The sequence below is a fragment of the Protopterus annectens genome, chromosome 3.part1 (genome assembly GCF_019279795.1).
Source record: "Protopterus annectens isolate FY-2018-M chromosome 3.part1, PAN1.0, whole genome shotgun sequence".
Classification (NCBI taxonomy): Eukaryota; Metazoa; Chordata; order Ceratodontiformes; family Protopteridae; genus Protopterus; species Protopterus annectens.
This window is the reverse complement of record NC_056732.1, coordinates 978213670-978231299: the sequence shown is the minus strand read 5'-3', so window position 1 is coordinate 978231299 and position 17630 is coordinate 978213670. Positions and strand designations below refer to the sequence as shown.

General features: G+C 41.8%; 1 protein-coding gene across 1 annotated transcript; it reads left to right on the top strand.

Moving 5' to 3' along the window:
• The first annotated feature begins 1703 nt into the window (after nucleotides 1-1703).
• LOC122797734 (suprabasin-like) lies at nucleotides 1704-6662 on the top strand. Its single transcript, XM_044066260.1, has 5 exons — nucleotides 1704-1708; nucleotides 2735-3160; nucleotides 3381-3914; nucleotides 4514-5193; nucleotides 6016-6662. The coding sequence occupies exons 1-5, from the start codon at nucleotides 1704-1706 to the stop codon at nucleotides 6660-6662; spliced, it is 2292 nt and encodes a 763-aa protein (XP_043922195.1).
• Nucleotides 6663-17630: the final 10968 nt, after the last annotated feature.

Sequence of the window (17630 nt, the reverse complement as noted above, 5' to 3'; positions counted from 1 at the left end):
CAGTTGTTGGAGATGTTTCACACTACATTCATAATGCAGTAAGAGTGGCTCCTGCAGTTGTTGGAGCTGTTTCACACTACACTCATAATGCAGTAAGAGTGACTGCTGCAGTTGTTGGAGCTGTTTCACACTACACTCATAATGCAGTAAGAGTGGCTCCTGCAGTTGTTGGAGCTGTTTCACACTACACTCATAATACAGTAAGAGTGGCTCCTGCAGTTGTTGGAGCTGTTTCACACTACACTCATAATACAGTAAGAGTGACTCCTGCAGTTGTTGGAGCTGTTTCACAATACACTCATAATGCAGAGTGGCTCCTGCAGTTGTTGGAATTATTTCACACTACACTCATAATGCGGTAAGAGTGACTCCTGCAGTTGGCTGAGCTGTTTCACTCTACACTCATAATGCAGTAAGAGTGGTTCCTGCAGTTGTTGGAGCTGTTTCACACTCCATTCATAATTCAGTAAGAGTGGCTCCTCCAGTTGTTGGAACTGTTTTACACTGCACTCATAATGCAGCAAGAGTGGCTGCCGTAGTTGTTGGAGCTGTTTCACACTACACTCATAATTTAGTAAGATTGGCTCCTGCAGTTGTTGGAGCTGTTTCAGACTACACTCAAAATACAGTAAGAGTGGCTCCTACAGTTGTTGGAGCTGTTTCACACTACACTCATAATGCAGTAAGAGTGGCTCCTGCAGTTGTTGGAGCTGTTTCACACTACACTCATAATGCAGTAAGAGTGGCTCCTGCAGTTGTTGGAGCTGTTTCACACTACACTCATAATGCAGTAAGTGTGGCTCCTGCAGTTGTTGGAGCTGTTTCACACTACACTCATAATGCAGTAAGAGTGACTCCTGCAGTTGTTGGAGCTGTTTCACACTACACTCATAATGCAGTAAGAGTGGCTCCTGCAGTTGTTGGAGCTGTTTCACACTACATTCATAATGCAGTAAGAGTGGCTCCTGCAGTTGTTGGAGCTGTTTCACACTACAGTCATAATGCAGTAAGAGTGGCTGCTGCAGTTGTTGGAGCTGTTTCACGCTACACTCACAATTCAGTAGGAGTAGCTCCTGCAATTGTTGGAACTATTTCACACTACACTCATAATACAGTAAGAGTGGCTCCTGCAGTTGTTGGAGCTGTTTCACACTACACTCATAATACAGTAAGAGTGTCTCCTGCAGTTGTTGGAGCTGTTTCCTCCTACACTCCTAATGCAGTAACAGAGTCTCTTGCAGTTGTTGGAGCGGTTTTACACTACACTCATAATGCAGTAACAGTGGCTCCTGCAGTTGTTGGAGCTGTTTCATGCTACACTCATGATACATTAAGACTGGCTCCTGAAGTTGTTGGAGCTGTTTGAAACTACATTCATAAAGCAGTATAAGGACCTTCTGCATTTGTTGAAGCTGTTTCACACTACACTCACAATTCAGTAAGAGTAGCTCCTGCAATTGTTGGAGCTGTTTCACACTGCACTCATAATGCAGTAAGAGTGGCTCCTGCAGTTGTTGGAGCTGTTTCACACTACACTCATAATGCAGTAAGAGTGGCTCCTGCAGTTGTTGGAGCTGTTTCACACTGCACTCATAATGCAGTAAGAGTGGCTACTGCAGTTGTTGGAGCTGTTTCACACTACACACATAATGCAGAAAGAATGGCTCCTGCAGTTGTTGGAACTATTTCACACTACACTCATAATGGAGTAAGAGTGACTCCTGCAGTTGTTGGAGCTGTTTCCTCCTACACTCATAATGCAGTAAGAGAGTCTCTTGCAGTTGTTGGAGTGATTTTACACTAAACCCATAATGCAGTAAGAGTGACTGCTGCAGTTGTTGGAGCTATTTCACACTACACTCATAATGCAGTAAGAGTGGCTCCTGCAGTTGTTGGAGCTGTTTCACACTACATTCATAATGCAGTAAGAGTGGCTCCTGCAGTTGTTGGAGCTGTTTCACACTACATTCATAATGCAGTAAGAGTGGCTCCTGCAGTTGTTGGAGCTGTTTCACACTACACTCATAATGCAGTAAGAGTGACTGCTGCAGTTGTTGGAGCTATTTCACACTACACTCATAATGCAGTAAGAGTGGCTCCTGCAGTTGTTGGAGCAGTTTCACACTACACTCATAATGCAGTAAGAGTGGCTCCTGCAGTTGTTGGAACTGTTTCACACTACACTCATAATGCAGTAAGAGTGACTCCTGCAGTTGTTGGAGCTGTTTCACACTGCACTCATAATGCAGTAAGAGTGGCTCCTGCAGTTGTTGGAGCTGTTTCACCCTACAGTCATAATGCAGAAAGAGTGTCTCCTGCAGTTGTTGGGGCTGTTTCATACTACAATTATAATGCAGTAAGAGTGGTCCTGCAGTTGTTGGAGCTGTGTCACACTACACATATAATACAGTAAGACTGGCTCCTGCAGTTATTGGAGCTGTTTCACACTACATTCATAATGCAGTAAAAGTGGCTCCTGCAGTTGTTGGAGCTGTTTCACACTACATTCATAATGCAGTAATAGTGTCTCCTGCAGTTGTTGGAGCTGTTTCACACTACACTCATAATCCAGTAAGAGTGACTCCTGCAGTTTTTGGAGCTGTTTCACACTACACTCATAATGCAGTAAGAGTGGCTCCTGCAGTTGTTGGAGCTGTTTCACACTACATTCATAATGTAGTAAGAGAGTCTCCTGCTGTTTTTGTAGCTATTTTACACTACACTCATAATGCAGAGTGGCTCCTGCAGTTGTTGGAATTATTTCACACTACACTCATAATACAGTAAGAGTGACTCCTGCATTTGTTGAAGCTGTTTCACACTACACTCACAATTCAGTAAGAGTAGCTCCTGCAATTGTTGGAACTATTTCACACTACACTCATAATACATTAAGAGTGGCTCCTGCAGTTGTTGGAACCTTTTCACACTGCACTCATAATGGAGTAAGAGTGACTCCTGTAGTTGGTGGAGCTGTTTCACCACACAATCATAATGCAGTAAGAGAGTCTCCTGCAGTTGTTAGAGCTGTTTCACCCTACACTCATAATGGAGTAAGAGTGACTCCTGCAGTTGGTGGAGCTGTTTCACACTACACTCATAATGCAGTAAGAGAGCTCCTGCAGTTGTTCAAGCTGTTTCACACTACACTCATAATACAGTAAGAGTGGCTCCTGCAGTTGTTGGAGCTGTTTCACACTGCACTCATAATGCAGTAAGAGTGACTCCTGCAGTTGATGGAGCTGTTTCACCCTACAGTCATAATGCAGTAAGAGTGTCTCCTGCAGTTGTTGGAGCTGTTTTAAACTACACTCATAAGCAGTATAAGCAGCTCCTGCAGTTGTTGGAGCTGTTTCACACTACACTCATAATGCAGTAAGAGTGGCTCCTGCAGTTGTTGGAGCTGTTTCACACTACACTCATAATGCAGTAAGAGTGACTCCTGCAGTTGTTGGAGCTGTTTCACACTACATTCATAATGCAGGAAGAGTGGCTCCTGCAGTTGTTGGAGCTGTTTCACACTACACTCATAATGCAGTAAGAGTGACTCCTGCAGTTGTTGGAGCTGTTTCACACTACACTCATAATGCAGTAAGAGTGGCTCCTGCAGTTGTTGGAGCTGTTTCACACTGCACTCATAATGCAGTAAGAGTGGCTCCTGCAGTTGTTGGAGCTGTTTCACACTACACTCATAATGCAGTAAGAGTGGCTCCTGCAGTTGTTGGAGCTGTTTCACACTACACTCATAATGCAGTAGGAGTGACTCCTGCAGTTGTTGGAGCTGTTTCACACTACATTCATAATGCAGTAAGAGTGACTCCTGCAGTTGGTGGAGCTGTTTCACACTACACTCATAATGCAGTAAGAGAGCTCCTGCAGTTGTTCAAGCTGTTTCACACTACATTCATTATGCAGTAAGAGTGTCTCCTGCAGTTGTTGGAGCTGTTTCCTCTTACACTCATAATGCAGTAAGAGTGGCTCCTGCAGTTGTTGGAGCTGTTTCACACTACACTCATAATGCTGTAAGAGTGGCTCCTGCAGTTGTTTGAGCTGTTTCACACTGCACTCATAATGCAGTAAGAGTGACTCCTGCAGTTGTTGGAGCTGTTTCACACTACACTCATAATGCAGTAAGAGTGACTCCTGCAGTTGTTGGAGCTGTTTCACACTACACTCATAATGCAGTAAGAGTGGCTCCTGCAGTTGTTGGAGCTGTTTCACACTACACTCATAATGCAGTAAGAGTGGCTCCTGCAGTTGTTGGAGCTGTTTCACACTACACTCATAATGCAGTAAGAGTGACTCCTGCAGTTGTTGGAGCTGTTTCACACTACACTCATAATACAGTAAGAGTGGCTCCTGCAGTTGTTGGAGCTGTTTCACACTACACTCATAATACAGTAAGAGTGGCTCCTGCAGTTGTTGGAGCTGTTTCACACTGCACTCATAATGCAGTAAGAGTGACTCCTGCAGTTGTTGGAGCTGTTTCACACTGCACTCATAATGCAGTAAGAGTGACTCCTGCAGTTGTTGGAGCTGTTTCACACTACATTCATAATGCAGTAAGAGTGGCTCCTCCAGTTGTTGGAGCTGTTTCACACTACACTCATAATGCAGTAAGAGTGACTCCTGCAGTTGTTGGAGCTGTTTCACACTACACTCATAATGCAGTAAGAGTGGCTCCTGCAGTTGTTGGAGCTGTTTCACACTACACTCATAATGCAGTAAGAGTGGCTCCTGCAGTTGGAGCTGTTTCACACTACACTCATAATACAGTAAGAGTGACTCCTGCAGTTGTTGAAGCTGTTCCACACTGCACTCATAATACAGTAAGAGTGACTCCTGCAGTTGTTGAAGCTGTTTCACCCTACAGACATAATGCAGTAAGAGTGGCTCCTGCAGTTGTTGGAGCTGTTTCACACTGCACTCATAATGCAGTAAGAGCATCTCCTGCAGTTGTTGGAACTGTTTCACACTGCACTCATAATGCAGTAAGAGTGACTCCTGCAGTTGTTGGAGCTGTTTCACACTACACTCATAATGCAGTAAGAGTGGCTCCTGCAGTTGTTGGAGCTGTTTCACACTACACTCATAATGCAGTAAGAGTGGCTCCTGCAGTTGTTGGAGCTGTTTCACACTGCACTCATAATGCAGTAAGAGTGGCTCCTGCAGTTGGAGCTGTTTCACACTACTGTCATAATGCAGTAAGAGTTACTCCTGCAGTTGTTGAAGCTGTTTCCTGCTGCACTCATAATGCAGTAAGAGTGGCTCCTGCAGTTGTTGGAGCTGTTTCACACTACACTCATAATGCAGTAAGAGTGGCTCCTGCAGTTGTTGGAACTGTTTCACACTACACTCATAATGCAGTAAGAGTGGCTCCTGCAGTTGTTGGAGCTGTTTCACACTGCACTCATAATGCAGTAAGAGTGACTCCTGCAGTTGTTGGAGCTGTTTCACACTACACTCATAATGCAGTAAGAGTGGCTCCTGCAGTTGTTGGAGCTGTTTCACACTACACTCATAAAGCAGTATAAGCAACTCCTGCAGTTGTTGGAGCTGTTTCACACTACACTCATAATGCAGTAAGAGTGGCTCCTGCAGTTGTTGGAGCTGTTTCACACTGCACTCATAATGCAGTAAGAGTGACTCCTGCAGTTGTTGGAGCTGTTTCACACTACACTCATAATGCAGTAAGAGTGGCTCCTGCAGTTGTTGGAGCTGTTTCACACTGCACTCATAATGCAGTAAGAGTGGCTCCTGCAGTTGTTGGAGCTGTTTCACACTACACTCATAATGCAGTAAGAGTGGCTCCTGCAGTTGTTGGAGCTGTTTCACACTGCACTCATAATGCAGTAAGAGTGACTCCTGCAGTTGTTGAAGCTGTTTCCTGCTACATTCATAATGCAATAAGAGCAGCTCCTGCAGTTGTTTGAATTGTTTCACACTACACTCATAAAGCAGTATAAGCAGCTCCTGCAGTTGTTGGAGCTGTTTCACACTGCACTCATAATGCAGTAAGAGTGGCTCCTGCAGTTGTTGGAACTGTTTCACACTACACTCATAATGCAGTAAGAGTGGCTCCTGCAGTTGTTGGAGCTGTTTCACACTACATTCATAATGCAGTAAGAGTGGCTCCTGCAGTTGTTGGAGCTGTTTCACACTACACTCATAATGCAGTAAGAGTGACTCCTCCAGTTGTTGGAACTGTTTCACACTGCACTCATAATGCAGTAAGAGTGGCTCCTGCAGTTGTTGGAGCTGTTTCACACTGCACTCATAATGCAGTAAGAGTGGCTCCTGCAGTTGGAGCTGTTTCACACTACAGTCATAATGCAGTAAGAGTGACTCCTGCAGTTGTTGAAGCTGTTCCACACTGCACTCATAATGCAGTAAGAGTGGCTCCTGCAGTTGTTGGAGCTGTTTCACACTACACTCATAATGCAGTAAGAGTGGCTCCTGCAGTTGTTGGAGCTGTTTCACACTACACTCATAATGCAGAAAGAGTGTCTCCTGCAGTTGTTGGGGCTGTTTCATACTACAATTATAATGCAGTAAGAGTGGTCCTGCAGTTGTTGGAGCTGTGTCACACTCCATTCATAATGCAGAAAGAGTGTCTGCTGCAGTTGTTAAAGCTGTTTCACACTGCACTCATAATGCAGTAAGAGTGACTCCTGCAGTTGTTGGAGCTGTTTCACACTACACTCATAATGCAGTAAGAGTGGCTCCTGCAGTTGTTGGAGCTGTTTCACACTGCACTCATAATGCAGTAAGAGTGGCTCCTGCAGTTGTTGGAGCTGTTTCACACTACACTCATAATACAGTAAGAGTGGCTCCTGCAGTTGTTGGAGCTGTTTCACACTGCATTCATAATGCAGGAAGAGTGACTCCTGCAGTTGTTGAAGATGTTTCTTGCTACACTCATAATGCAGTAAGTGTGGCTCCTGCAGTTGTTGGAGCTGTTTCACACTACTGTCATAATGCAGTAAGAGTTACTCCTGCAGTTGTTGAAGCTGTTTCCTGCTGCACTCATAATGCAGTAAGAGTGGCTCCTGCAGTTGTTGGAGCTGTTTCCTGCTACACTCATAATGCAGTAAGAGTGGCTCCTGCAGTTGTTGGAACTGTTTCACACTACACTCATAATACAGTAAGAGTGGCTCCTGCAGTTGTTGGAGCTGTTTCACACTGCACTCATAATGCAGTAAGAGTGACTCCTGCAGTTGTTGGAGCTGTTTCACACTACACTCATAATGCAGTAAGAGTGGCTCCTGCAGTTGTTGGAGCTGTTTCACACTACACTCATAATGCAGTAAGAGTGGCTCCTGCAGTTGTTGGAGCTGTTTCACACTGCACTCATAATGCAGTAAGAGTGTCTCCTGCAGTTGTTGGAGCTGTTTCACACTACACTCATAATGCAGTAAGAGTGACTCCTGCATTTGTTGAAGCTGTTTCACGCTACACTCACAATTCAGTAGGAGTAGCTCCTGCAATTGTTGGAACTATTTCACACTACACTCATAATACAGTAAGAGTGGCTCCTGCAGTTGTTGGAACCTTTTCACACTGCACTCATAATGCAGTAAGAGTGACTCCTGCAGTTGTTGGAGCTGTTTCACACTACACTCATAATGCAGTAAGAGGGCTCCTGCAGTTGTTGGAGCTGTTTCACACTACACTCATAATGCTGTAAGAGTGGCTCCTGCAGTTGTTTGAGCTGTTTCACACTGCGCTCATAATCCAGTAAGAGTGACTCCTGCAGTTTTTGGAGCTATTTTACACTACACCCATAATGCAGTAAGAGTGTCTCCTGCAGTTGTTGGAGCTGTTTCACGCTACTCTCATAATGCAGTGAGTGACACCTGAAGTTGTTGGAGCTATTTCACACTACACTCATAATGCAGTAAGAGTGACTCCTGCAGTTGTTGTTGTAGCTGTTTCACTGCATTCATAATGCAGTAAAAGTGGCTACTGCAGTTGTTGGAGCTGGTTCACCCTACAGTCATAATGCAGTAAGAGAGTCTCCTGCAGTTGTTAGAGCTGTTTCACACTACACTCATAATGCAGTAAGAGTGACTCCTGCAATTGTTGGAGCTGTTTCACACTACTGTCATAATGCAGTAAGAGTTACTCCTGCAGTTGTTGGAGCTGTTTCACACTGCACTCATAATGCAGTAAGAGTGGCTCCTGCAGTTGTTGGAGCTGTTTCACACTACACTCATAATGCAGTAAGAGTGACTCCTGCAGTTGTTGGAGCTGTTTCACCCTACAGACATAATGCAGTAAGAGTGGCTCCTGCAGTTGTTGGAGCTGTTTCACACTGCACTCATAATGCTGGAAAGATTTGCTCCTGCAGTTGTTGGAGCTGTTTCACACTGCACTCATAATGCAGTAAGAGTGACTCCTGCAGTTGTTGGAGCTGTTTCACACTGCACTCATAATGCAGTAAGAGTGGCTCCTGCAGTTGTTGGAGCTGTTTCACACTACACTCATAATGCAGTAAGAGTGGCTCCTGCAGTTGTTGGAGCTGTTTCACACTACACTCATAATACAGTAAGAGTGGCTCCTGCAGTTGTTGGAGCTGTTTCACACTGCACTCATAATGCAGTAAGAGTGGCTCCTGCAGTTGTTGGAGCTGTTTCACACTACACTCATAATGCAGTAAGAGTGTCTCCTGCAGTTGTTGGAGCTGTTTCACACTACACTCATAATGCAGTAAGAGTGGCTCCTGCAGTTGTTGGAGCTGTTTCACACTGCACTCATAATGCAGTAAGAGTGGCTCCTGCAGTTGTTGGAGCTGTTTCACACTACACTCATAATGCAGTAAGAGTGGCTCCTGCAGTTGTTGGAACTGTTTCACACTACACTCATAATGCAGTAAGAGTGGCTCCTGCAGTTGTTGGAGCTGTTTCACACTGCACTCATAATGCAGTAAGAGTGGCTCCTGCAGTTGTTGGAGCTGTTTCACACTGCACTCATAATGCAGTAAGAGTGGCTCCTGCAGTTGTTGGAGCTGTTTCACACTGCACTCATAATGCAGTATAAGCAACTCCTGCAGTTGTTGGAGCTGTTTCACACTACACTCATAATGCAGTAAGAGTGACTCCTCCAGTTGTTGGAACTGTTTCACACTGCACTCATAATGCAGTAAGAGTGGCTCCTGCAGTTGTTGGAGCTATTTCACACTGCACTCATAATGCAGTAAGAATGACTACTGCAGTTAGAGCTGTTTCACACTACTGTCATAATGCAGTAAGAGTTACTCCTGCAGTTGTTGAAGCTGTTTCCTGCTGCACTCATAATGCAGTAAGATTGGCTCCTGCAGTTGTTGGAGCTGTTTCCTGCTACACTCATAATACAGTAAGAATGGCTTCTGCAGTTGTTGGAACTGTTTCACACTACACTCAAAATACAGTAAGAGTGGCTCCTGCAGTTGTTGGAGCTGTTTCACACTGCACTCATAATGCAGGAAGAGTGACTCCTGCAGTTGTTGAAGATGTTTCTTGCTACACTCATAATGCAGTAAGTGTGGCTCCTGCAGTTGTTGGAGCTGTTTCACACTACACTCATAAAGCAGTTTAAGCAGTTCCTGCATTTTTTGGAGCTGTTTCACACTACACTCATAATGCAGTAAGAGTGACTCCTGCAGTTGTTGAAGATGTTTCTTTCTACACTCATAATGCAGTAAGTGTGGCTCCTGCAGTTGTTGGAGCTGTTTCACACTACACTCATAAAGTAGTTTAAGCAGCTCCTGCATTTTTTGGAGCTGTTTCACACTACACTCATAATGCAGTAAGAGTGCCTCCTGCAGTTGATGGAACTGTTTCACACTGCACTCATAATGCAGTAAGAGTGACTCTTGCAGGTGGAGCTGTTTCACCCTGCACTCATAAATGCAGTAAGAGTGGCTCATGCAGGTGGAGCTGTTTCACACTACAGTCATAATGCAGTAAGAGTGACTCCTGCAGTTGTTGAAGCTGTTTGCTGCTGCACTCATAATGCAGTAAGAGTGGCTTCTGCAGCTGTTGGAGCTGTTTTACACTACACTCATAATGTAGAAAGATTGGCTCCTGCAGTTGTTGGAACTATTTCACACTACACTCATAAAGCAGTATAAGCAGCTCCTGCATTTTTGGAGCTGTTTCACACTGCACTCATAATGCATTAAGAGTGTTTCCTGCAGTTGTTGGAACTGATTCACACTACACTCATAATGCAGTAAAAGTGGCTCCTGCAGATGTTGGAGGTCTTTCCTGTACATTCATAATGCAGGAAGAGTGGCTCCTGCAGTTGTTGGAACTGTTTCACACTGCACTCATAATGCAGTAAGAGTGGCTCCTGCAGTTGTTGGAGCTGTTTCACACTGCACTCATAATGCAGTAAGAATGGCTCCTGCAGTTGGAGCTGTTTCACACTAGAGTCGTAATGCAGTAAGAGTGACTCCTGCAGTTGTTGAAGCTGTTTCCCGCTGCACTTATAATGCAGTAAGAGTGGCTCCTGCAGTTGTTGTAACTGTTTCACACTACAATCATAATGCAGAAAGAGTGGCTCCTGCAGTTGTATCTGTTTCACGCTGCACTCATAATGCAGTAAGAGTGACTCCTGCAGTTGTGGGAGCTGTTTCACACTACATTCATAATGCAGTAAGAGCGTCTCCTGCAGTTGTTGTAACTTTTTCACATTACACTCATAATGCAGTAAGAGGGACTTCTGCAGCTGCTGGTGCTGTTTCACACTACACTCGTCATATAGTAAGAGTGGCTCCTGCAGTTGTTGGAGCTGTTTCACACTGCCCTCATAATGCAGTAAGAGCAGCTCCTGCAGTTGGTGCTGTTTCACACTACATTCATAATCCAGTAATAGTGACTCCTGCAGTTGTTGAAGCTGTTTCCCGCTGCACTTATAATGCAGTAAGAGTGGCTTCTGAAGTTGTTGGACCTGTGTCCTGCTACACTCATAATGCAGTAAGAGTGGCTTCTGCTGTTGTTGGAGCTTTTTCACACTGCACTCATAATGCAGTAATAGTGGCTCCAGCAGTTTTTGGAGCTGTTTCACACTACAGTCATAATGCAGTAAGAGCAGCTCCTGCAGTTGGAGCTGTTTCACACTACAGTCATAATACAGTAAGAGTGGCTCCTGCAGCTGTTGGAGCTGTTTCACACTGCACTCATAATGCAATAAGAGTGACTCCTATAGTTGTTGAAGCTGTTTCCTGCTACAATCATAATGCAGTAAGAATGGCTCAGGCAGTTGTTGGAGCTGTTTCACACTACACTCCTAAAGCAGTATAAACAACTCCTGCATTTGTTGGAGCTTTTTCACACTACATTTATAATGCAGTAAGAGTGGCTCCTCCAGTTGTTGGAACTGTTTCACACTACACTCATAATTTAGTAAGTGTGGCACATGCAGTTGTTGGAACTGTTTCACACTGCACTTATAGTGCAGTAAGAGTGACTCTTTCAGTTGTTGGAAGTGTTTCACACTGCACTCATAATACAGTAAGAGTGGCTCCTGCAGTTGGAGCTGTTTCACACTACAGTCATAATGCAGTAAGAGTGACTCCTGCAGTTGTTGAGGCTGTTTCCTGCTGCACTCATAATGCAGTAAGAGTGGCTCCTGCAGTTGTTGGAGCTGTTTCACACTACACTCATAATGCAGTAAGAGTGGCTCCTGCAGTTGTTGCAACTGTTTCACACTACACTCATAATGCAGCAAAAGTGGCTACTGCAGTTGTTGGAGTTGTTATCTGCTACACTCATAATGCAGGAAGAGTGGCTCCTGCAGTTGTTGGAACTGTTTCACACTGTACTCATAATACAGTAATAGCAGGTCGTGCAGTTGTTGGAGCTGCTTCATACTGCACTCATAATGCAGTAAGAGTGGCTCTGCAGTTGTTGGAGCTGTTTCACACTATAGTCATAATCCAGTAAGAGTGGCTCCTGCAGTTGTTTGAGCTTTTTCATACTGCACTCATAATGCAGTAAGAACATCTCCTGCGGTTGTTGGAGCTGTTTCACACTGCACTCATAATGCAGTAAGAGTGGCTCCTGTAGTTGTTGGAGCTTTTTCACAATGTACTCATAATGCAGTAAGAGCATCTCCTGCAGTTTTGGAACTGTTACAGACTGTACTCAGAATGCTGTAAGAGTGACTCCTGCAGTTTTTGAAGCTGTTTCACACTACATTCATAATGCAGCAAGAGTGGCTCTGCAGTTGTTGGAGCTGTTTCACACTATAGTCATAATCCAGTAAGAGTGGCTCCTGCAGTTGTTTGAGCTTTTTCATACTGCACTCATAATGCAGTAAGAGTGGCTCCTGCAGTTGTTGGAGCTGTTTTACACTATAGTCATAATGCAGTAAGAGTGACTCCTGCAATTGGTGGAGCTGTTTCCTGCTATGCTCCCCTCCAATCCCCAGTTCTCCAGAGACCCTTCATGACATTGCATTTAAAGGTCCTATTGTTTACATACATCCCTCCCCTCTTAAAGTCTTACACGTAAATATAAACAAGTCTACCTTAAAGAATCAAAATGCCACATCATCAAATCTGAAAAGATTGAGATGAAAAGAATGAAACCTGATAACATTGAAAGATGACATTATTGAACCGTGAAAGATCGAACCAGGTGCTGTTTATGTCAGGTAGTACAGAGAAGTATGGAATGGAGATTGTGGTGCAGTCATCAGAGCAGCTTCTGCATTTCATAACAGTCAAACCAAAAAAAATATTGGTTTTTGACATTTGCAATGGAGATCGTGGTACAGGAAATTTACCCTTACCCCACTGTAGTGCGATCTCGGTGTTAGTATATATAATTTACAGGGGTGTGTGGGGGCCGCCCACATGGGGGGTGCAGAGGGGCTTACCCTCCTGCAAAACTGACATAACAGGTGTATTTTTTGTTGGATTTTCTTTTAAATAGAGAAGGTGCTCTGATTGCAGCGTGATCATCCTTAAATAGTTCATTGTACTCTGATGTTTTCAGTTTCGATAATGTCAGTCTTCGACGTTTTATTAGGTTTCATTGTTTCTGTCTCAATGTTTTGTGAATCAATTATGTGGTATTTCAATGGTCTGAAGAAGATATACTTATAGTCATATCCCAGGCACAATAATGCACACAAAATTCCTAAACCATCAGTCTTTATTTAAGCACTCTAACTTTCTTTCCCCCTTATATTTACTAAATGAAACCAGTGAATCCAACTTACTCCATATGTCTTACTCATCTATCTACTGCCACCCTCTTATATTTGTTACCCCAGTGTTTTAGATCCTCTCTCACTGACCTGTCTCTCTACAGACTTGCATACCATGCTTCCCTTAAGTGTTACTGCAGCCTTACTCTTCCTGTTTTATCTCCTTATATACTACTCAACGTTACAGACGTTTCTCTCACTGTCTGCTTTACCTGTAAATGTTCAAGTCACTCCACTTTACCATTAATCACTTTCAGTACATACAATGACTCACACAATCTTTTCTTCAAATTTAAATGACTAAACTCTCACACCTACCACACCAAAATAAGATTTACTCAAAGTTAAACCAAAACAAGCTTTCCAAACTTATCATTTTCTCTTTCTTGCCACTCTGTGGGGATATTCACCCCAACCCCAGTCCCTCATCCTGTCTTGACTCCCCAATAGTCTACAAAATACATCACAAGCTAAACACTCCTTCCTACTCAGCCCACCCATCTCCTTCCAAAACATGGACCAAACCATCAAAACCCAACCTGCCTACCTCACAAGTAAACACACAGCTTAAATTCATTTCCTTAGTCTTAGCATTGATAATAACATCTCAGAACTGCATGCCTGGATCTCCCACAATAAGCCAGATATTTCTGACATAGATGAAATATGGCTAATCCCATATACTTGACTCTGAGGTTTCACTCCTAGGTTATAATATCAGGTCTGAAAGAACTTAGAAGAGGTGGTGGATCAGCTTTACTATACCCTATCTCGAAATCCTACCCTATAGTAAACATATTCCCAAATTCCATAGCACCAAACTCCTCATCTCCCATCTTAAACTTCAATAACTGTAAGCAACTATATATTATAGTACTCTATATTCCTCCAAACAATAATGCTAAGACCCTGGAAAACATGCTAAACTGGATCTCACATTCAATTTCTAATAAAAAAATAATCCTAAGTGATGTTAATTTCAACTGGTAGATTATCTACACAAAATACCCATCAACTGGCCTTATCCTATTTTGCTTGACTCAACTCATTTCTCTCCCACATGTTATAACTGTCCCAAAAACTGTGGCTCAGTTCTTAACTATATATTGATGTCTGATTCCACTAAGTAAGACTCCAGTGGCACTCTCTCTGATTCAGCCAGTGACTATATCCCTCTTAATGCAGATAGACTCAGTAACCATCATGGCAAACAACACCTACTTAGAACTTCCTGCAACCACAGTAATTTTAACTCTGATACATTTAATATAATCCTAAGCTATGAACTGTTCTGTCCTGATTCCACTTGATGAAGCTGTACACAATTTAGACACACTTTTTCTGAAAACCCTCAATAATCTGGCTCAGCTAGAACAAAATAAGTAATGAATATCCATAATCCTTAGTTGTGCACTCATAGAAGGCACCTAATCTATTGGCTAAGTAGTTGTTAAACCATAGGGGTATCACAATCCACACTGCTATGGTTTAGCAACTACTTAACCAATAGATATCTGTCTGTTAAATGACTCTCCACCTTTTCACCCTCCATTCCTGTCAATATTGGCATGCCACAGGTCTCCATTCTTGGCCCTCTACTCTTCAATATATTCCTAACAATCTACATAAATCGTCTCTGCAATCTAGTCCCCAACAATACAATGACAATTCTTCTCTAATAGGCACCTCAGATAACCTCATACATCTTTAGAGAATTACACAAGAAGCCTTTAACTCTGTTGAATGTTGGCTACAGAATAATCACCTCCTACTAAATCCTCCAAAACTATATTACCTGTCTTTTTTCCAAAATCCAATTTCCATGAAAAAACAACTTTAAAGTTTCTTCCTTAAATAATATCATGATTGAAGTTATCTCACATACAAACTACTTGGATGACAATTGAAGACAATGTTAAATTTGATTTACATGTCCACAACAGTGTCAAGAAAACCCATTAAAACTAGATACCCTTCACATAATAAAGAAATTACATACAAGCTCTGCCACAGTAACTCTAGTTACCACTTACCACTTACCCACTCTCCTACATGGAGCCCTTATCATGACCAACTTACAAGCCTCACTCAGTTCTAAACTTGCTGAAACATAGTTACCAGATTTGCTTACAAAAAACCTTAACAGACCTACCACTAAAAACACTTACTGGCTTAGATTTCCTCTCCATCTATCTTACACCCAGCTCATCTTTACTCACAAAACAATTTCACCTTATTTTCCTGACCATCAATTAGTTTCATGCTCTAATACTATTTACCAAATTGTCCCCTTCACTCAAATAATAAACAACTGCTTACCAACTACAAACTACAAAGGGCTGCTGGGGCCAGTCCCTATTCCAATAAAGTAGCTGGAACTTGGGATAAAATTCCTGTATCAATCAGGTCTCATACCTTCATCTTTTCAAACTATTAATAACAGACTTCTGTTCTACCTCCTGGTTTTGTCCCTACTCCTCATCTAGGACACAGGTTCTCCTAACAACCTTCATTCACCTTCCTATATCTACCTTTAAAGCACTAAATCACTTAATCTGCATATCATCTTCTAATACTTTACTTTATTGTAGTACTTCAATTACTATACTTACTTCTAATTAATACAACCAAATCACTATTCCATCCCTACTTCTCTATTAACACTCAAACTTGCTTATCCCCTCTAATATCTGACTCTAATGTATTTCTTAATTTACTTTTCTATTTGTAAATTCTCAATACGGTGCTTGTATATTAATGTTTGTGAATATCAATACAAACTTTATTACACTGACTGCGGTGATATTTATTCACCTAAGCTTCATTATGAAATTTGTTACTGTAAATATTGATTGCATTAAATTGTTACCATGGAGCTTTTCTCCCCAGGCCTCCAATGAAAAAGTGCACCTGTGCCCAGATGGACCAGTAAACAAATGTCAATATATAACATAAATAAATAAATAAATAAATAGTAAAATGTTGAAAATGCATAAAATATTGGTTGTATTTCTAAACTTAAATGAATTGCATAATTAGTTTGTTAATGTCCTCCATGCTAAATGGTTATTTTACAAATTTTGAATATTAGCATCATGCACAAAATAAATAGTTGAACATTTGAAATATTTTTGCAGAGGGCGAGATAGCTAGCTACAGGTGCAACACTACTTTTTAAAGCAGTAAACATTTTCTCCTGAATCTGAAAAGCACAAAATTGTTACATTCATGAACTGCTTTGAAGAAATAACTGAACTGTAATTCTCATGTTAATTAACTTAAAAATGAGAAAATTACATGGCTGCATTCATTACCGTAGTTTCAGCTATTTTCATTGTTATCACACACTTCAGCATATTATTTATTTACACTGTTGCAAGTAAAACATAATCAGAATGTTCATGTCTAGTTTGGAAGCTGGTGGTTTTACACATAAGTGCAACCATATTTTGAGCTAAAAATACCCCCTCCAAAAAAAAAAAAAAAACTTGGGCTAGGTCTTAAAAAAAAACAAAACAGTTAAGTGCTGCAAGGAAGAGGAAGTATTGAAACTTTAAAGATAAGATTTTAAAAACTGGTGACAGAATAGAAATAATAGAAATGGACAATCATATTAAAATGGATGAGAGAAAGAAACCACAAAGTGTATAAGGCCTAGAGTGTTAGAAAAACAGATAAAACAGATGAACTCAGTAACTGTGACCATTAAGAGAGAGATTGAGAAATCTGTCAACAGAATTTATTACAATATTCTACTGAGCAGCTAAACTAACAATGGATAAAGTGTTCCAACAAAAATGCAGTATAGCAAAGGAAAACAATGGATAAAAATACAATGGAAACATCAATTAGACAGAGAATTATTGTGCAACTGATGCAAGACACAGCTTCATTAGGAGCATACAGAAAATAGAATAGATCACCAAAAACTCTTAATACGTTAGATAGTATAAAAGCAATATAAAATCAAAACGGATCCAGATTATGTTACACCATTGCCAATAATAAACTAAAATATCACAAGGTGAAACACTCAAAAGGTATAGTTTGAAATATAAAGGAGAAGTACAAAACAAGCAATACACTTGTGATCCCAAAGTTTTATAGAGAACCTGGAAAGAAATCAGCAGCAATGATGACTCCAACCAAAAAGGACAAATTAATGCATTTAAAAAGTAATAGATGAAGGTTCCATTGAACCAAACTAGATTCTGAATGGATAAAAGAGGTAAAAGAAACAGTAAGCAGTGCTAATATAGGGGATATGAAATATAATGAAGTAACTCTCAATTTAACGGAGACAAAAATAAAAAAAGGCTCCTAAATGGATAACCCCAGGTCCAGATGCTGTACAGGAATTTGGGCTAAAGGTATTAACATCTTTGCCTAATGATTCATCCTTGTAAAAATATTGCTTACTGTATATGCACATC

Bases quoted from the DNA above. Each gene is read 5' to 3' on its own strand.
- LOC122797734 (XM_044066260.1), top strand. The intron at 3,915-4,513 runs GTAAGAGTGTCT...TAATGCAGTAAG, and splicing joins CACACTACATTCATTATGCA to AGTGACTCCTGCAGTTGTTG. The intron at 5,194-6,015 runs GTCATAATGCAG...CTCATAATGCAG, and splicing joins TGGAGCTGTTTCACACTACT to TAAGAGTGGCTCCTGCAGTT.